Source organism: Lacerta agilis, chromosome 2, assembly GCF_009819535.1.
Source record: "Lacerta agilis isolate rLacAgi1 chromosome 2, rLacAgi1.pri, whole genome shotgun sequence".
Taxonomy (NCBI): Eukaryota; Metazoa; Chordata; class Lepidosauria; order Squamata; family Lacertidae; genus Lacerta; species Lacerta agilis.
The window spans coordinates 71112286-71133496 of NC_046313.1; the positions used below are offsets into that span (position 1 = coordinate 71112286).

A 21211-nucleotide genomic window follows, 5' to 3' on the forward strand; every position below is an offset into this window, starting at 1 on the left:
GACATGAATGACAGAAATATCTGCCTCTCCTCAAGCCATCTTGTATATGAACGGTGTTGGTAGGCAGGCAGCATGTGAACCTAAGACTTGCTCTTGCATCCTTCCTGAGGCACATAGAACAGACACACCAGAGCCATGTAGCTTGGTAGTTTTTTTTTAAAAAAAGTATTCTTCTTTATAGCAGTTTTATGTCTAGAATGATCAGGTCTTTTCTATTTCCATGGCCCTAAATAATGTTTGTTATTTCTAATCTCGGTGCTTTTAACAATTAATCTTTTAACTTCCCTTTGAACCACAAGGTCAGGGTGTGCCCAGTGTAGCTTTAGTTTCTAGCACAGTAACAAAGTCTGCCTGCGGCTTGTAGATTGGAAGGGCTGTGGTTCCAAATTGAGAAATAAGTTCCTGGGTATCTGCAGGGTGAAGTGAGTCACAAAAGCTTGTATTGGTTCCAGTGGAGCTTAGAACTTAAATCTCACTTTCTGTCCTCCAGTCTTTTGAATCTTTATAAAAACCCTAAAAAGTGTGAAGTGGCAGTTGGGATGGGGGTGGTGATGCCACTACCAGGGTGCCAAGTTAAATGGCAGGAGATAAGGTGAAAGCCGGATTGTGAAAGCAGCAAGCCATATGGCAAGGAAAGCACCAATGTGGGTAGTGGCTGTTAAATCCGAAACCTAAGTGTGACCAGAAGTGTTAGAGACACTTTTGCAGATCTCTGCAAAAAACCTTCCCCCCGAAATGAGCTATTGTTCTTATGCTTTTTGAACAAGCTATGTTCATGCCTTTTGTACACGCCTAACACATGATAACTTGATGAGCTCTTTACCCTGATTCACAGCCACTTCCTACTTTTGCACACTGAATCTGTCAGCAATCAAGTGTTTAGCAAATCTGGCTTTACAGTGCAGCGCCTTCTGCCATGTTTCGTTTTTCCATTTTAATATGGTTAACTGAGAACACCAGCTCTCCACACCCCAAAGTCTATACAGGAAGTAAGAGTTCCTTTTGGCTCAGTCTGTCGTTCTTCGTTTTTGCAGAACAGAAGAGCAATGAGCAGCTTAATTCAGGTTTAAGAATCAGAGCAGCCTTCTGTTGACTGGTGGTACATAACAGCATAAGAAGAGAGAGCCCTGCTGAATCAGGCCACCTAGTCCAGTCTTCACCTATGGGAAGTCTGCAAACAACAGGCCTTGAGTGCATCATGGGTAGTAGCCATCCTCCATAAACTTGTCTCACACTCTTTTAAAGCCATCCAAGTCAGTGACCATCGCTATATCTGGTGGGAGCAAATTCCACTCTGTGAAGAAGTACGGGTACGTCTTTTTGTCAGTCCTGAATATTCCAACATTCAATTTCATTGGATGGCGCTGGGTTCTAGTATTGTACAAGAGGGAGAAAAACTTTTCGAGATTTACAATATCCTCCTTGAGATGAGGGGACCAGAAATGTAGGTGTGGTTTTAGTCGACTCCTTTGTCATGTGGCTAACCCCAAACTACAAAGGCACACTGGCAAATCTAAAAATACCTCCTTTTGTGGGGGGAGGTGTTGAAAAATAGTGGCAATAAGTGTTTCTGATTGATGCTGGGCCAGCTGAGAGGTGCCCAATTGTACATTTCTAGATATCTCCAGCCAGCCACTTTCTCTCTTGTAGTTGCTTGATTTTAAAATCTCACTTTCCTTCAGTCTTTTGAATCTTTCGGTCTTTTGAATCTAGATATCTCCAGCCAGCCTATTTCTCTCCTGTAGATGCTTGATTTTAGGCAATTTCTTCGTTTGCCTCAGACAACATGCAAACTTGTGGTAGTGTAAATTGTGAGATCATGAAAAGAAAAGTGATTTTAACATGGATAATAAGGGATAGCAAGATGGTGCCTTCAATATATTGTTGGACTGCAGTTCATCTGCTTCTACTGGTGGAATAACCATTGATGGTGTCGTTCTGCATGTGGGATGTAAAACGCAGGGGCAGTCGAACACAACATTGCTAGAGGGGACACAAAAGGCATCTTAGTCCACCAGCCGGAACTTCCTGTCTATTCTGGGCTGGGATGGAATTCCTCTGTGTAACTGGAGATGGGTGTGGTCTCACCTGGGCAGGTTAACACAAATCACAGGGGCGAGACTCCATCTTCCCTTTTTGGACCACGCTCTCAAAGAAGCGAGACCACTAGGATGCTCTCTTGGAGCCAAGAGAACACAAAGGAGCTGTTTTCCCTTATGGAACAGTCTCCTGAGTAAATGTAACTTTTACTAAGTTTAAGTCTGCCGTCTGGGATCCAATTGTGAACAGATGATTTCTAGTGAGTAAATGTTCTTATGCTTTTAGAGAAGACTGTGTAATGTCTTATTTTGAGAGGGATTAATGGGGAAAATACCAGGACATTTATTACAGAGGTTTTAACGAACCTGAGCAAGCTTTCCGCTGCGTGTGTGTTTAAAAAGGGGAATGAGAACTCTGCTAATTTCTGGGACTTGTAAACACAAGTTGGAATAGGATATCTTAAACAATATATCCTCTCCTGCATCCTAAAACATTCCCACACTGCACTCCTGAGTACAACAGTGGTTTCCACTGTGGTAAAACCTTGCTTCCCCAGAGGATTTTCTCTTAGTTGACAAGAAGCCAGTGTATCAACCCTGACTCTTTAGCATCAGGAGGGGAGGGGGATTGTGCTCTAAATCAGCAAAGTGAAATGTTAATGTATCCATTTTAAGACAATTCTTATTTTAACAAAGAGCCATGTAATAAAAAAGACAGCAGAGCTGAATGTTAACAACCAGCCACAGCACCTTTACACCCTGTGACGTAAAGTACAAAAAAGGGTAATACTGTTGCCTAAATGTTTCATAACTATACCTCTGTCTGCTTGTGGTTTCTGCAAGGTTGCTTGCCTGTTTCTTGACAGACCTTAGAACTTGCTAGTGATGCAACTTTTATCTTTATTCGATAAATAATGCAAAAAAAAAAGATGCCTCAGTGAAGAACAGATTAAAACCCAAGGTCTCCTTTTGCTGATCACCTGCTGATTTCTTTTCTGTAATAACAGGGTTACTTATTAGAAAATAAAGAAGGTTGTATACTGTATTAGAAGGGAATGAAATATGTAGCTGTGACTCCAGGTGAGCAAGCCTTAGCTTGGGCTTGAAAATAGCCACTTGCCTCATTGCCTGTGGTGAGTCAGGATTACCTTCAGGCAGGAAATCTTTCTGTGCTTGCCCATATGTGCACAATGTATGCAGCCCTGACTCCAGTCTTTGATTCCTTTTGGAGAGGGATATGCTTGGCATGCAGAAGTTAATGGGGAAGACTGGCTGCCTGAGACTTCGAAGGGCTTCTCCTGTTGGAGTAGGCAGAGTGCTAGGCTGGATTAATGGGTGGTCTGACTTGGTATGAGGCAGCTTGCAGTGTGTATGGCAGGTTCATTCCCAATGTCATGTGATAGAGCCCATAGGTTTTCACTCTGAGCAGCATTGATTCCTCTGGAAAGCGGTGACTGCCTGCTTTCGATGAAATAATACGTTGTCGAAAGGGTGGAACTTAGTGGAAAGGGAATTTGTGTGAAGGGGCATGTGCAGATTGCAAGAGGTCAGCAGCATTCTGGCATGGTCCCTGTTGTAACATGACTGAACAGGTTAAAAAAAAAGGCCACATGTGTTGGCTGCCTGACCTGCTGCTTTCAAGCTGTTGCATTGTTTGTGACATATTGTTGTTTTCCTATTGTTCACAGAGAATTAGAGAGACAATTCGGGGCTTGTGTGAAGAATCCTGAAAGTGTATCCCCTGACCTCTCATCTTCAGATTGACTGATAATCAACAGGCCAAGATCAGGCACATACAGTGGTACCCCGGGTTACATACTTAATCCGTTCCGGGTTACAGTACGTAACCAGAAAAGGACGTAACCCAAACAATTCGATCTGCGCATGCGCAGACCGAAAAAACCCCGAAAAAACAAAAAACGCTGCGCATGCAGATCAGGTTGCGCTTCCGGGTTAGCGGAGTTCGTAACCCAAAAAGTACGCCACCCAAAGCGTATGTAACCCAAGGTATGACTGTATTTGAAGTCCTGGTTTTTTGTTTCATTGCTTGTACACATGTGGTCTGAAGGCACTTGAGGTGACCACTTGCTGTGGTCAAGCAGGCCTGGGTCTGGCCTGTGCCTGGATGGGAGGCTGCTTGAGAACCATATGTATGCTGTCTTGGGCTCTGTGATGAAGAAAAGGCAGGGTAGAAATGTAAGCAAATAAACAAATGTTTCAAACAGGCATAGGCCATTACAAGACAAACAGAAAAGCATTGTGGGCATACACTGGGAAACGACAACTGACTCTGGCTCCCTGGGAACCTTTAGTCATGTGATAGGCCACCAATATTCCAAAGTGGTGTGTATTTGTAGTTGATCCATAATGCATCATATTTCCCAGTGTGCAATTTGCTTCTTCATTGTGATGCCATTTCTTGCTTGAGTGGGCAGTTCCTGATTTGTAACGTATCTGCAGTGCATCTATGTTTATTCCCATAATGTTAAATGGACATGTGTACCTTTGCATACGTGTGTGTGTGTGTGTGTGTGTTTAAAGAATAAACGAGAAAGGCAGGAGGATAGGCAGAGCCATGATGGCTCATGACTGGTAATACTTCTATCTATCCAAACTAATGGTGGAAAGTTTTATAGGTCTTTAAGAAGGTTCAAACTTGTGTGCAAGAAAATCTAGAAACAGAGCATTAAACTAGTCCAAAGGATGCTGAGTTATATGGCTATTCATTGGAGGTTCTCCAGCCACCTCTAACAAACCAACCAACCAACCAACCAACCAACCAACAAAACAGGTTAGATTGGATGCACTCCAAATTAGAATTTTCATTTAGTTCATTAATAATTGCTCCTTTCCATTTCAGAAACATGGGTCCACCATATCATGTAATGGTTTGCATTGCTGCTTCATTGTGGGATCAAGGGTTGTGGCAAACTTGTCAGAACAGGAAACTGTAGAAGTGCATCACACAGTGTTTCGCAAAGATAACTGAACCACAAAGTTGTGTGTGTGTATCTGGATGCATCATTCCTCAGGAGGTCAAATTAGAATTTATCTTTGATTGAACTTCAGTATTTACTCACTTTTTCAGTCAGTTTTTAAGCAGCAGACTGAAAGCTCTCAGATGGTTAAATCGACTTCCCATAAAAGCAAAAACTTGCTAAGGTGGCATAAGCAGCAGTAAATGAAAGGGCAGGAAATAGCTGCTAGTTGAGGGCATGTTTTGCATCCTAGAGGGAAGTGGACGTTTCCGGGGCTGTCTCCGCAGCCTGAGTGACACCCACAGTGACACCCACATTCCTAATTTCTCTCTTCCCCACCCCCTTTTTTTGCTGACCTGAAACTACAGGGGATATCTTTATAAGGACAAGAATGGTCGAGGAGATTTGGCAAGCAGGCAGGAGGCCTGGGTGGCTCTAGGCTAGGGAAATCGGACTTCAGGCCTTGCAGATGTTTCAGGACTCCAACTCCCATTAGCCCCAGCCAGCATGGCTGGTGGTCAGAGATGCTGGGAGCTGTTGACCAGTAACATCTGGGCCGCAAGTTGGCCACCTCTGTGTTGAAACAGAAACATTTTGTTATGTTTTTATGAGGTTGAGTTCTGGCAGACGTCATTGTGACCTTCTTGCCCCCCTTTTTGTTTTTGTTTATCATGGGCACTCGAGGGTTCACGAAAAACATAGACCATTCCTGTTTTCTTGGGAAATGGATTTGCAGTAGAAACAAAACAAATGATGCAACAGACAGCTATCACTTACCCAGCCAAGTGGTCACTGTCAGCAGGGCCTGGAGTGCTTTCATATTTTCTGCCTAACTCAGTAGAAGAAGAAGAAGAAGAAGAAGAAGAAGAAGAAGAAGAAGAAGAAGAAGAAGAAGAAGAAGAAGAAGAAGAGTTTGGATTTGATATCCCGCTTTTCACTACCCGAAGGAGTCTCAAAGCGGCTAACATTCTCCTTTCCCTTCCTCCCCCACAACAAACACTCTGTGAGGTGAGTGGGGCTGAGAGACTTCTGAGAAGTGTGACTAGCCCAAGGTCACCCAGCAGCTGCATGTGGAGGAGCGGAGACGCGAACCCGGTTCACCAGATTACGAGTCTACCACTCTTAACCACTACACCACACTGGCTCTCTGTAGCTCTGATTATAGGCTGATAGGTAAATTCAGAGTAATCACATAGTTTACTCCTCTGGGATCTTGCTTTGCCTTCTCCCTGATGTAGAAATCTAGCCCAAGCAGAAAGGTTTTCTGTTTCCCCGCAACATAAAATCCCATAAAGCTGCCTTATATTGGAGCCAACTGTTGTCCCATGTACTGGACAGTCTATTCTGATTGGAAGGTCTCAGGAACAGAGGCATTTTCCCTGCCCAATGCTGTTAAGTAGAAGAGGAGCAGTTTGGATTTGATATCCCGCTTTATCACTACCTGAAGGAGTCTCAAAGCGGCTAACATTCTCCTTTCCCTTCCTCCCCCACAACAAACACTCTGTGAGGTGAGTGAGGCTGAGAGACTTCAAAGAAGTGTGACTGGCCCAAGGTCACCCAGCAGCTGCATGTGGAGGAGCGGAGCCGCGAACCTGGTTCCCCAGATTAGGAGTCTACCGCTCTTAACCACTACACCACACTGGCTCTCTAGCGGTGTTAGATTTGAACCTGAGACTTTCTGCATGTAGCAAAGCAAGTCAAGACTCGGAGTATTAGTGTTCCCTTTGTCGGTGGCAAAGTCTCTAGGCCGGGCTTCTTTTTTTATACACATACATAGGAGCTGGTTTCATTATGTAACCTATAGGACTGCCAGGTTATTATTATTGCCAGATGGCCCTTTGTATTTCAAAAGCGATTGTCCAGAACCTTAGAGCTGTGTCAACATAAAATGGGTGTTTCCATATATGCTGGAGAAGAAACACAGGCAGGGATGTATCTCTCTTTTGAAAACTCTTGCCCGGCCACAATTGCAGCAGCATGTTGGGGTTGGGGGAGGAGGGAGGCACACGGTCCTTGTGCTTTCTGCATCTCTTCTGTGCCCCTTCCAAGCTCTTCTGTAACCTTATGCAGTCCGTTCAAGAGGCATTTTCATGAACAGATTTCCCCCTTCAGTTCCGTGATGGAGAACAAGGGTGTCTTTCCGAACAGTGAAGGAGAGCGGCTCTAGGATCGCAGGTCCGCCATGCCTGTTGTGTTCCTAGAGTTGTGCTCTTGGGAGTGGAGAAGACCAATACATAATGCAGACGTTCTGTCTTTGCACCCAACTCCTTTTAATTTTCCCATAACCCATGAAACAGAACTACATGCCTCTTTTCAGCCATAGGGAATGTGGCAGTAATTTTTGCCCACAAAGTGCTCACATCTGTCTATCTGACCAAGAAGAGTGAGCAGGGGTTCTCAGAAGGAAGGAAAGCCAAGATTCTCGTAATTTCAACCAAGGAGGACTGCCTGCTATGGGCCTGAAGGGCCCTGCCCTTGCCTCTTTCCACCTGGCTTGGGGCAAGGACTGTGGATGCTGCTTAGCACCGAGGACTCCTCTTTTAAATTGTTTTAAATTTTTATCTGTGTTTTTTAAAATGAGACCATCTTGGCTGTGAGCCCTGGATGACCTGCACCCTGCCTTACTGGTCCTTTCCCATCTGGCCTGGGAGAGCAGAGTGCTGACTGACTCCAGCTACAAAAGCTGAGGCTGTTGAACAGATTCTTGGGCTGGAGTATAGTTTACGGGGAGTTGAGAGAGCTGTTGCTGTTATTGATATTGTTGTTGTATCTTTAGTTTTAGATCTTATGATTTATGTGGAAATTGTTTCCATTAAGTTGTGTACTTTTTGATATGTTTTATTTATTGTTTATGACTTCCGTTATGTTTGCAATTATGTAAATCTTGTCATGTTGTAAGCTGCCCTGAGCATAGTTTCAACAAATTAAAATGATGGTGGTGATGAACCAAGCATGTGTGGGCCTTAACAAAGAATCTGGGTTGGCAGGAGAAGATGGCAAGTTCTTCACCCTTGATTTAGAACAGGCCTGGGTGACCCAACTGCAGCCTCCCAGCCTCTCTCCAGCTCTTGGGACTGTCTCCATCACACCCTCCTCAGGTGCTTTTGCCTGGCTACAATGCATCCTTAATAATTTTCCTCTTTTTTTTTTTGCAGGGTGAGTGGGCAGGTGTAGAAGCTTTTTGCTTGCATGGCTGGGATGTATACACCCCACTGTACAAAGACAAAGGCTCTGCCCACCACTGTGCTGTAACCTCCAGAAAGTTGCCCACATGTGGTTCTGGGGCTGCAGAAGGTTCCTTGAGCCCTGGTTGTAAATGATCCATGCTGCGTTTAAGTGCCACATCTTTTTGCTCACAGTTCTTTCGTTTTTCTCTGCCCCGCCCCCTCCAACTTGCAGAGCAGTTGGTGCTTGGAGCCTACAAAGAACTGTCTCGACGTTGGGATAAGGACTACGACTCATTTGTGCTGCCGCTGCTGGATGAGCTGCAGCCATGCTACATCCTCTACCGCCTGGACACCCAGAATGCACAGGGCTACGAGTGGCTCTTCATCTCCTGGTCTCCTGACAACTCTCCCGTAAGCCTCTGCTTTATTTCTGCTTGATCTTCGCCTCCTAGGACTCAGAGCTGAAGTGGCATGGGTAGCTGGTTTGTGCAATGGGTTGTAGGTGAAAAGTACACCCTGTTCCCTGCTGGGAAGAGAATCGTGCAGCCAATGCAAGACTGAACACAGTCCTTCCACCCACCAGCTGACATCACCAGTGATGGGCAGGTGGTCACAGTTTGGGGAACATGGCCTAGATCAGCCCATGGGCCAGGGGTTCCCTAAAGGCAAAAGTAAAGGTATCCCTGACCATTAGGTCCAGTCGCAGACGACTCTGAGGTTGCGCGCTCATCTTGCTCTATTGGCCAAGGGAGCCGGCATTTGTCCGCAGACAGCTTCCAGATCATGTGGCCAGCATGACTAAGCCACTTCTGGCGAACCAGAGCAGTGCACGGAAACACCCTACCCCTGGCTTAATATCATGTGGAAATTGGAGGTGATTCTTTCTCACCATGTTTAGGCATTCATTCAAAACAGATTTTAAAGAACAGTCAAATGGACCATCACTTGATAAAAAAAAACAACACCCTACAAACAGAGATGATAACCTTAGGGACTTAATGTCTCCTATTGTTTCATCATATAATACTTCTGTGGACAAGGGTAAATACGGAGGGTTGTACTTATCTACTGCCATTTACACATTCTTGCATTCCCAGGCATTTGTGTTGCGAACTGCTCTGCAAGAATCTTGCAGAACTCTTGCTCCTATAATCTCTGCTCTTATTAGACTATCGTGCCATCTGGAGGCCAACAGAGGCAATGTTTTAACATATGGATTGTCATTTCTGTGAGAAGTGCTCCCATTCTTTCCCCCTAGCTCTTTCCCAGATCGCCCAGGGTTCTTTAAAGGATCGTCAGCTAAATCGGTTAAAACATTCTCCCCCGTTTATGTATTGAATGCATTTCAAAAAGTAATTACATGGCAGGTTACAATAAAATTGGGTAAAAACGCAGTTTGTACACTTAAGCCATTAAAACAGTTGAAACACCAGAGCTAAAATAAGACAGCCTTCTTAAAACATCCATTCGCAAATCTCCACCTAGAAGCTCACTCCCATACAAAAGCCGGGGGGGGGGGGGAGGAGGTATGTTTTTAGACGATGGCAGAAAGCAAGGTACGTATGGTGGCACCAGCCATATCTCAGGAGGGAAGGACTTCCACAGCTGCTGAAGTAGCAGCACCACAAATAAAGCCCTGACCCTGGTCACCACACACAAGGAACGGCGATATAAATAAATAAGATGCAGACCACACATTACTCTAAAATGGTTTTTGCATAGTTAAAACCTTCGATGGCTAGAATATGGAGGGGTTGTGTGGTGATTGACACTGCCAGAATTCTGACTATAGCTAGCTGAAGGGGAACGTATGACACCCATGTTTAAATCACCACCTCGTTACATTTTCTATGAAAGTGAAGTTGATAAATATTTTAATAATACAAAATAATAAAACTCCTAAATCAGCCTTCCCCAACCTGTGGCCTCCAGATGTTGCTGGACTCCAATTCCCATCAGACCCAGACAGCATAGCCAATAGTCAGGGATGATGGGAGTTGGAGTCCAGCAACATCTAAGAGGGCCTCAGGTTGGGAAAGGTTGCTGTGAATCCTTGGGGCTCAGGGTATTTTAAGGCCTCCCTGCTCCCATATGAATTTGCTTGTATTTTGAGATTTTCCATGGAGGTTCTGATCTGGATCCTTCTCTTCAGCGTAGTGTACAAGGTCTTTTTAACAGTGGCACCAAAAATGTTGCCAGAATTGTGAAACTCCTTCCTGGGAAGTTTTACTGTGCTAACATTTAGACAGGCAGCAAAGGAGGTGCTTTTTTCAGAAGGTCTGCAGGACTGAGTTTGAGGGAATACAATATGTGTGTCCTGCTGATTTTCTTTTTACCATTTAACTAATTAGTTACTAATTTTCTTCTGTTCTGCTTGTGGCATTTTGCCTTATTTATAGTTTTTTTTTAAAAAATTGAATTTTAAATTTGAGCTGCTTTGAAGATTTTTATTTTTAATTCAAATGGCAGAGTGTAAATATTTTTATATTGAAATACGTATATTTCTGTGTCTTACCTGTGCTAACAGCATTCATACATAGCCACCAACAGTATGAGGGAAGTTCAAGGGTTTTTTTCCCCCCTCGGCCGGTGGTGGAGGTTAACCCAAGTATCAATAAACTTGAATATTTCACCCAGTTATTAAAACATAAAACCCTCCTAGCTGTGAAGGCAGTTAAGGTAAAAAGGTTACAGTAATAGGAACAATAGTTGCTAACCATCCCCCAGGTCCTGATGTTGAACTCTGTGATAAGATCATCCATAATCCCTCCTGGGGAACAGCTGCCAGTTCAATTGACTCTGTGTAATTGCTTATATTGGCAGCCCTATAGATTTTATACTTGCAAGCCCTCACATGGCTGACTTGCTAGTCTGTCTGAATGTATTTTGGAACAGTAGTTTGAAGATGATTATCTGAAAATATTAGCAAGGGGACATATTCCTTAATAAAGAAGGTGCTCAGAACCCACAAATGTGTGAAAACCCTGCAGTTAAAGCATTCCATGACCATTGTAATTGGGAGACTACTGCAATGCGCTCTACATGGGGCTACCTTTGACGGTGACTCGGAAACTACAACCCATCCAGAATGCGACAGCTAGACTGGTGACTGGGAGCAGCAGCCAGGACCATTTAACACCAATCCTAAAGGATCTTCACTTGCTCCCAGTACATTTCCAAGTACAATTCAAAGTGTTGGTGCTGACCTTTAAAGCCCTAAATGGCCTCAATCCTGTATACCAGGGGTCAGCAAACTTTTTCAGCAGGGGGCCGGTCCACTCCCTCAGACCTTATGTGGGGCCAGACTATATTTGGGGGGGGGGAATGAACGAATTCCTATGCCCCACAAATAACCTAGAGATGCATTTTAAATAAAAGCACACATTCTACTCATGTAAAAACATGCTGATTCCCGGACCGTCCGCGGGCCAAATTGAGAAGGCGATTGGGCCGCATCCGGCCCATGGGCCTTAGTTTGGGGACCCCTGCTGTATACCAAAAGGAGCATCTCCACCCTCATCGTTCAGCCTGGACACCAACGTCCATCTCCAGGGTCCTTCTGGTGGTTCCCTCACTTTGAGAAGTGAAGTTAAAGGGAACCAGGCAGAGGGTCTTTTCGGTAGTGGCACCCGCCCTGTCGAACGCCCTCCCATCAGATGTCAAACAGATAATTCACTATATGACTTTTAGAAGACATCTGAAGGCAACCCTGTTTAGGCAAGTTTTTAATGGCTGATGTTTTATTGTGTTTTTAATATTGTGTTAGGAGCCACCCAGAGTGGTTGGGGCAACCCAGTCTGATAGGCAGCTTGTTGTTGTTGTTGTTGTTGTTGTTGTTGTTGTTGTTGTTGTTGTTTTTCCCATAGTCATGGAATGGCTTGTCCTTGTCACTGATGTTTCTCTCTGTTTGACCAGGTTAGACTGAAGATGCTCTATGCAGCAACCAGAGCAACAGTGAAGAAAGAGTTTGGAGGAGGGCATGTAAAGGACGAGCTCTTTGGAACAGTTAAGGTACGGCAATAAGCAACAGGGCCGTCAGGAAGAGCCTTAGCCATTGTTGTCTTGTACCATGTTGCTCAGAACCTTACAGAACCTTGCTCAGAGTGGCTGGGGAAACGCAGCCAGATGGGCGGGGTATAAAAAATAAGTTGTTGTTGTTGTTATAACATATAGAAGGCAGGCATTTTTCCGGGTCAATTTAACCCCTTCCCCACATCCCCTTTGAGTAGTTTTTAGTTATTTAAGGCAGAAGAAAATCAAGTGTGTTAATAGTAGTAATAAAAGCTTTCTGGGGAACTGGAAGATAAAGCTATCAGTGGCTACTAGCCATGATGGCTATGTTTGACCTCCACTGCTAGAGGCAGTATGCCTTTGGATGCCAGTTGCTGGGAACCAGAGGGAGGGAGAGTGCTGTTGCTCTCATGTCCTGCTTTTGGGCTTCCCATGGGCATCAAGGTAGCTTCTGTGTGAACAGGATGATGGACCTTTGGCCTGATACAACAGGTTTCTTAAGTTCTTAAACTTAACTGAGATCTTCAGTGTTTCCTATTTTCCCCCACCGCAGATTTATTTAATTTGTGATTAAATTTGTAATTTATTTTTAATCCTTTTGGATCCACAATTGGTGAGGGTCAGAGTTTGGGCTGTGTGGTCTTCATTAAGGCCCTGTCTCCACAATTAGAACAGTACTCTTACTGGGTGGATCGATGGATGAAAGACAGAAAGAAAAGGAGGTACATAGGCTTAACATCAAGTTTGAGCACCCCCTTTTGGGTGGGTGTACTGATATGAAACTTTGTTAGTCCATGATTCTACACACAATGCAATAGCAAACCCTGGTTTGCTAGCCATGGTTTTCATGGCACTGTGGCTTTCTAGGAAAGCACCATAAGGTGGCAGCATTGCACATGAAATGAGATCATACTATATAGTGTGGGAGGAATCCTGCATTTCTGTTTGTCTGCAACCTCCAGTAGTTATATATAACTCTGAAATCCTCAAGACATGTCTCATTTGACAAAAAATCTAATTCTAAGCCCAGTGTACATCCCCAGCTAACATTGGACAAGTTCCTCTCAGTGGTGGCATATTTCTTCTTTTAAGTTATGCCTTTTACACTGAAAAGATTGTGATCCTATGCTGTTAACCAGTTTGAACATTGACTGGTCCCCATGCCTCCAGAAGCAGAGTCGAACTTGTATGTGCTTGTTGCCAACACCTGCAATCTTCTTTGGGTGGAGGAGTCTCTGCAGTTGGCCGCAGGGAAGAACTGGAAGGCTTTTGCTTCCATTTTTCTCTAAGCACAGCCTAGCATTAGGTCTGAACCTGGACAGAGAGTAGTTTGATTTTAACTGTAGTTTACTCCAAATAAAACTAGCCTTGATAAACCTTGGTTTATTAAGCTGGCTTGTTTTAGAAATCCATAGTTAAGTTGAACCACCATTTAGAATTCAGACTCTGCTTACCCTGGTTAATCAAGAACAGAAGTTTCTGCACTTTTTCTCATGGATGCTCTGGGGGGGAGAACACATGCGCCCGTGACTTGAAAGGGCTCAGTCTTGGTGCATCACACCATGGTCTAGCATTACATACAAATGCATTCCATGAGAATTCCCCTTGCCCTTGTTTCTGGATCGTAGTGAAACTGACCAAAGAACTCCTTTCCAGTAGCAGCTGTCAGGGCAGGGCGACATTGTTTACTGACTTCTCACTGGCACATGGCGCTGCCAGTTACTGAGAGGTGGAGAGCTCTGTGTAGGGGCAGTGGCTGGAGCATTGGGTCGACTCCACTGCTGCAGCCACACTGTGCTGAGCTACCCGCTTCCCTGCCCCTCATCTCTAGGTAACCAGAAGTCATGCACAGATTTGGGAAGCTAGATAAGCAACACTATCCTCCCTTCACCACCTGCCAGCCACTACTGCTCCTTTTTCTTTGATCAGTTAATGTGTTAAGTGCTCTTTTACCATGTCGGAAATAGGTGATGCCCCCTTTCAGCAATGTGTGCTATGCTGCAGTTTTAAACGAGAGCTTGTCAAGAGCCTTGATGCTAACAGTGAGTTGCTGTTCTGGCCCTGCACACCAAAGCCAGCCGATGTCATTGACTGGAGTTGCCTTTGTTTGTAAGGTTCACAGCCATTGACCTATGTAGCCCATAAGAAAATGTGCCCCCATTCATGTACTTTGAACCATATCTCTGGCTGCTACATCACCACCTCTGTCTGACTACAGGAAGACATCTCGCTCAGCGGTTACCAGAAGCATGTGTCGTCCTACTCCGCTCCGGCTCCTCTGACTGCAGCTGAACAAGAGCTCCAGCAGATCCGCATCAACGAGGTGAGAGGCAGCACACCGTGGCACTGATCCAAACGATTGCTTGGTGGTCCTGCCCAGCTAATCATGATTTTCCTTTGGCACTATTATGCCTCATAGAGCAAGCAGAGCGACTTCCAGTGTGCATTCTGTTAGATTGAGGGATAAAGCCTTGTTGCTGGTGGCAGAGAGGGGTGGCCATAACAGTGTCCCTTCCGCCACCTCTCTTTGGGCTGTGCAAACTGGCTATAAGGAAACTGAAAATTTGCAACATTGGGTGGAAAGCTGCTCAAGGCGCAAACTGTTATGGTATAGTTTCTCCTCCCTGCCTCCAAATTTCCATTCCTGTGCCATTTCCCCCTTGCAGAGTCTGTTTCACCGACTTAAGCCTTTGGGATGTTATCATTCTCTCCCAGAAGGGCTGATGCAGAAGCCTGAAAAACAGGCAGAAATAAATTGATTTCAGCTGTTTCTAAAATGAGCTTATAAGTGCAGTAAGATAAACACTTAAATGTGTGGCAAGCACTTTCCGGGAGACTTAACATTGTGTTTTTATAAAGGTGAGAGTGGGTGGAAAAGGAAAAGCAGGGAAGAGTCAGGTACGCCCTGTCCCCATTGCAGATGAGGGACATGGACTGAGGTGGGGCCAGTGGTTGCCCCAGGTATAAGCCAGAGGAATGGACAAGAGGTGTTTAAAACAACTACGGCTGCACCCCATCAGTGAGATTGAGGGACATGGACTGGGGAAGAGAGTTGGTTTGGAGAAGTAAAAAATGTTTTTAAGAAGGCTTCTGTCTGTTAAAAAAGCAGAGAATTAGAGTGGGTGCCATAGTATAATACAGAGGAAGACAGGGAGGATTGCAAAGGAACACTTGCTTTAGAGTCGAGGGAGGGAGGATGTGGAAAAACTACCCCAAAAACGGATTCTCTCTAGATTTAGTTCCGTTAAGTCAGGTCTCCCAAATTCCTCTGCATTTGTTTCTGTCTTTTAAGCTTCTGTCATGGTCTAAATTGAAATCATTTAAAAAAGTATACCTCTTTTGCTTGGTGTTAAGAGTGCAAGAGAAGCACCAAATTGTATTGTGCTTTGCTGGAAATGCTGAAAAGGATTTGCTGTTCTGGGGGATGATACTTGGATTGATGTTCAGCTGGTGTGGACTGGGGGGAAAAAATTCTTCCTCCCTAAACTTAGTGCTCCAAATAGTGGCTTATTTCTTGTCTGTGTTACTTGTTTGCCACACACCCTGCAGTATCTGTACTGACCACATAGAGGTACGGGGTGCTAATAGTTGGGTAGCAATCTTGCCTCTAAGTTAGAGGTGGTGTGTGTGTGTGTGTGCATTTTAGGCACCAAACATACAAATATCCCTCCCTCCCACCCATTTTTCTCTAATAATCCGAGTTTACCTAGAGCTTTGTGTGTACCTGATTTCAACGTTCTGTATTGACGAAGATAAGGCCGACAGTAAGTCAGGAGGATAACGAGCTCTCTGGGCTGAACGCCAGCAAGTCAGCTGGTAGAGGTGTGGGAGTGAAGACTCTTAGAGACTTCATAGCATCCAGTTCCTGCAACATGTATACTGGGAAAGTTCCATAAATATTGAAACCAAGTGTCATTTTATATAGACTACTGGAGCTTGCACCAAATGTTGCAGTAGTCACATGCTCTCTCAGGGCACTCCACTCCACTCTCACTGCCCCCAGTTTTGGTTTTCTGTCTACGCACCCCCCGGAGGTGGGTGACTAAGCATGCATAATTATGTTTGGGGGTTTCCCTAGCAAGGGTTTACTCCCCCCCACCAAATATTTTGTCATTCTGCAAACCTTTCCCCAAGCCTACTGATGTCTCTCTCTTGAGCAAGTGTTCTGGCGCTTGGAGAAATCGAGATCACTCATAGTATATGCAAATAGGTTCCGCAACAAAGTGTTGCAGCGTGGAATGATGCTGGCCGTGCCATTCCCCTCCCTCTTCTTCCCTAGTTCCTTTCCCTCCTCTCCCCCATTCCATGGCCACTGAGCGTGTTTAATTTTCATTGGGCTGTTTTTTGAGATTCGCTTCGCCGCTCAAGTTTTTCACCTTTTTTTGTACATTTGCAAACTTTTTGGGTTCACCCAGACCTGATGTTAGGTCCTTTTTTGTGCATAGATGGGGTTGATTTGGCTGCATAAGGACTGACACTCAGAGAATGGGTAAATCTGATCAACTCCACACAACTTAGGGTTTGCCATTGTAAAAAATGCAGCTCCTGTCTTCCTTGATTCTTGTCTTTGTAATCAGCTTGCCCTGCCCGTTATACTTCCACATATTGCAGAAGGCAATATCTTCAAGTATGTGTAGAAGTCCATTCTTTCACCACCATTCAATCACAACCAGCCCCCTAACATATCAGACCCATGTACAAAAGATACAGCCCATTCTGCCCACCCACCCACCCCTCATTTACTTGTTCAGCAAGTCAGTCGAAATAATCCCAGCCCAGTTATCACCTTTTGTTCTGCACCCTTCTCTGAATATGCATGTCGATATTTCTGCTGACAGGCGCCCAGCTCCGCCTCTGCCCATCGCCATCCCTGCATGGCTGAGTGGTTCGGACAGAGAGTCCTTCTCTGTTCAGAGCTCCTTTTTCCTGGGTCAATGTGCAGGGCCTCCGTTGTCACTGTGGCAGGAGAGATGTCAGAATTGGTTATCACCGGTGAAAGCCTAAACAGCGGCATCTCTCTCTGCCTCCCTTGCTTCTCCTGACAACACGGAGAGAGTACTTTGGGATGCGTAGACAGAATTTGTCTGCTATTGCAACTGTTCGTGCTCCTGGTTGGATGCCATAATGCGCAAACAGAAGTAAATGAATTGTCCCATGGCAGGCAGATACATTCTCTCCGTCCCCTTGTCCTGGGACACTCCAGAGCCTCCTGCCAGCTTCAGAGGGATCAATGCGATCCTCAGCAATTTCCATCTCCCAAACTGTTGCCCAGCTTGAGGGGGTTGCAGGGGGAAGTGGAGGGGACACCAACTGGATGCAACCCACAAGGAGCTGCTTGGTACAGAGTTGAGACATTGGTCCGTTTCGCCTAGCAAGTCCTTGCAGCTTCTCTCCCAGCTGTTGAGCCAAGGTCTTTTCTGACCCTCCATTCGAGAGAGGAATTGGGCTTGGGATCTTATGCATTGTGCTGCACGGCATGCTCTCCGTTTGGAAAGACATTCATGCTGATGGCCCAACTGTAAGGACAGATATTGTGCAAAGAATCCACATTTCTGGGCTGTGGTTGATCAGAATCTCTGATTCCATCCTCCCAGTTTTCCATTTTGGAACTGATGCTACAAAGCCAAAGGACAATTATCTTATTATCTTAAATCCCTCCTATCCTGCTCCATTTTGCCCCCTTTTTTCTAGCACTGCCAAGGACTCATTGCACCCTTGTCAAGGTGCAGGGATTGTCCCCTCCAGCATGCACTCGGGTATCATTACATGTTGGTGGATGGATATGCCTCTCATTAAGGACAATTCTTGCCTTGCTACTTAATGAGACAACAGCTATGTAACCTCAGTCCAGGAACCAAGTCTCCTGTTATTCCGTAACTTGTTATTGCAGAAGACAGCACCTCTGAGCGCATACAGAATGTCTCTCTCTTGCCACTGCGCCATCACAAGTGGGCTAAGAGGTGCCTGGATAGAAAGCCCAGATCCAGGCAGGCTTGTTCCTTCTGTCATCTCGTTTTACAGAAGTAGCAATGTTCTTGTTCAGAATTGCCTTGCTACAAGCCTTATTTTAGTTTTGTTTGATTTAAGCTGCTTTTTGCCTGTGTCTTGCAGGGTAAAACAGCCCAGGTAAGTGCTTTTTGTTGCTTGCTTTCTATCATTTATCTTTCCAATTTCCTTGAGTGAAGTGCAGAGCTCTGACGACAAAAGCCTGAAATACGTATTAGTACTGATATCTTTTCTATAGGCTCAGGTACTAGTGACGTACACACACAGAGAGCTTTAATTGGGCAATCTTTGTATCTCAAGGTGCTAGCATCATGTTAGGCATTTAACATGTAAGGGCCCATCCCTTTCCCTGGCTTCGCTAAGCCCTTTAAAACTTACAATTGCCCCTTTCTCCCTCTGCCTTAGTTTACAAGTGCCCTTGGCATGTCTGACTAGACTGAGGGGCAGAATTTATTAGACTCAACAGTTAGGTAAGGAACGCTAGCAGATCCCCATTGATAAGCCTCTGCTAGCCTTGACCTGTTTGTTTACTGGAGGCAAACGGCTGGTGATAACAGTTATGGACCAGTAGGGAAAACGGCACACGTTATTGACTGCAGGTTTCATAATCAAGCAGTGGATTTTAGCTGGTGCTAGAAGGGGGGCTCTGCTTCTTTAAAGGGTGGTGGTGGAAATCAGTGTGTCGTGAGTTGCATTTCTTCCATGCTTGCCTTTCTGTGCCTAACGCATGAGTGCCTGTTTGTGCAGTGCTTCTGTGCTCTTTCACCCCAAGAGAGAGGTCGCTGAGTTCTTGAAGTGTTGCTTTTCTGTGACTTGCCTGACTTCCCAGGACGGCATTCAGGTGGCCCGTTAGGCACACCTCGGCGTTTCTTTCCCAACCTTCTAGTGTTCAGGTTGAATGCTCTCAAAACGAGTTTTGTTCTTTTCAAAATTAGTTTGTCGTAGTACTCTGTCATGTTCTTGCATCAGTGTCACACCAGTGTAGGAAAAGTAAGCTGTGTAAGTAGCCTAAAAGGCATGGGACAATTTAACAGCACTGCCCCGTGCATGTTTACTCAGAAGTAAGTCCCTTTGAGTTCACTAAGAACTTGCTCCCAGGTTTTATTCTTAATATCCTTTCATTTCTGTGCAGCAAAAAAGACGCCAGCTCGGCTTGGCCAGTCCTCTTGCGTAAGATCGTTTTGGCTGTGCCCATGTGAAATGCTTGAAGGCCAAATCCTTTTGCACTCCTGTTGTTCAAATCCAAAGGACGTTAAGAGGGTTTGCCCTTTCCCCCCCACATCACTTTTAAATATAATACAAATTTCATAGGTTTTGAAAGCATCAGTAAATCGCAAATTAGAAGTGTCCATGGATCATAGGAGCCAACTCCTAGAGACCAAGGTACCTTCGCACACTCCTCCAATGAAATAATTGAGGGGGCCACCCCCCAAAAAGTTGATGGGCACTGCCATTCAGAAGGTGGGCATGTATCATGTTTTGTGATCAGTTATGTGGTGTGAGGCTTAGCTCTCCCCCCCAAAAAAATATTTTATTCAAGTTGGCACCCCTGCCTTGGATAGGATGGATTTGGTTAAAATCAGTGCTATTTTTTATCGAAAAAGAGGTGTTGGAACTCACCATGAATGCCTCCTTCTTTCTCTTAGAATGGTAATGGCACCCACCTGAGAGGTGCTGGAACTGCGTTCTGCCAAGTTCACTCTGAAAAAAAGCTGTGGTTAAAACGCATCATAGAGAAAATTGATGTTTTCATGGGACCGTTCTCTACAATGAATATGAAAACTCCATACAGTATTTAAAAATCATTTTGAATGACTGCTGTGTGTTCACATGCGCTAGAATGTGCATGCCAGGTTGGAAAATTTTTGAATGTGGCCACCATTGAAATTTTCTGCTCTGCATAATAAATCATTTGGAAATTATGACAATTATATCACTTTAAAACATTTGTTAATTTGAAGCGGCATAGAAATAAAAATGGGGACTTCAGTGTGTGTGTCAAGGCAAGTGTGCAAGGTATTTGGAGTATGGCAGGCAGTACTGGACGGTGTCTCTGAAATGGCAGTAATTTGTGTTAGTTCAGAAATACCCAAGAATGAATGTGAAGACTTCAGTAGTTTTCTATGGAGTTAGAAAAAATGGGCTGTCAAATAATCCAAATGTTACACCACTGCAAAGATTTCCTTCTGAAATCTCAGGTGTAAAGGTGCTACTGACTCTTTTGGGGAGGCAATATTTTGTGCTTTTAGTGCATACCATTAAGATGACTATGATTGTGGATATTTACCAAAGAGAAGTAGAGAAATGATGGATACCATATTTGGCTGAGTTCCAAGGGCAGGCTTAAGGCTTGGGAATTTCCCGACTTTCAGCATTAAACCCTTCCATCTTATTCTGGTTTCTTGTAACAGAACATACAAATGCACTTGAAGATTCTTTAGCCCATCTGAAACCTGCATAGTTCTTTAGCTCAAATTAACGTAGGAGTGATCGCTTAAGACAGAATTGCAGTTTCTCTTAGAACTTTTTGTTGCAATGTTTATCTTCAGAGACAGAAAGAGAACAACTAGTTTAGCTGCAATCCTCTGTACACAGTTACCTGGTTGTATGTCCCACCAAAGTCAAAAAGGCTTTCTTCTGAGTAGACATATATAGGATCACACTGTGAATAGCTAGGGGCCCAAACTAACCACCCATTCACCCGCTTGCCATCCTAGATGTGAAATGTGTCTGGAGAAAGTGGCATTTATGGTAGCAAAAGTTGCTGGGAGATTTCTTTTTAGGAGATGGAGGTTGATGCACTGACCCATAGTCCATGTTTCCGTTCAGGAAAACTGGCTGATGCTCAGGGTCATATTACCTCAAAAAACGTTGTTCTGTCAATAAATCCTGTCACTTGAACCAAGTGGGCCTCTTCGTTCCACTGCAGAGTCTGTGACTGACGGGTGGTTCTGAACCCTAGAGCACGATGGCTTCGCTTATTCAATTTAAGTCAGTACTTTATTGTACA

General features: G+C 44.7%; 1 protein-coding gene across 5 annotated transcripts in view; it reads left to right on the forward strand.

Moving 5' to 3' along the window:
- TWF2 (twinfilin actin binding protein 2) overlaps positions 1-21211 on the forward strand; it is a 57555-nt gene that overhangs the window by 24401 nt on the left and 11943 nt on the right. For 3 of the 5 annotated variants that reach the window (XM_033140674.1, XM_033140676.1, XM_033140678.1), the window contains 4 exons: positions 8417-8595; positions 12100-12195; positions 14414-14518; positions 18307-18321. In XM_033140674.1, the coding sequence (XP_032996565.1) occupies positions 8417-8595; positions 12100-12195; positions 14414-14518; positions 18307-18321 (395 nt within the window). The remainder of the gene's footprint in view (positions 1-8416; positions 8596-12099; positions 12196-14413; positions 14519-18306; positions 18322-21211) is intronic. The other 2 variants (XM_033140675.1, XM_033140677.1) reach the window with 1 other exon arrangement.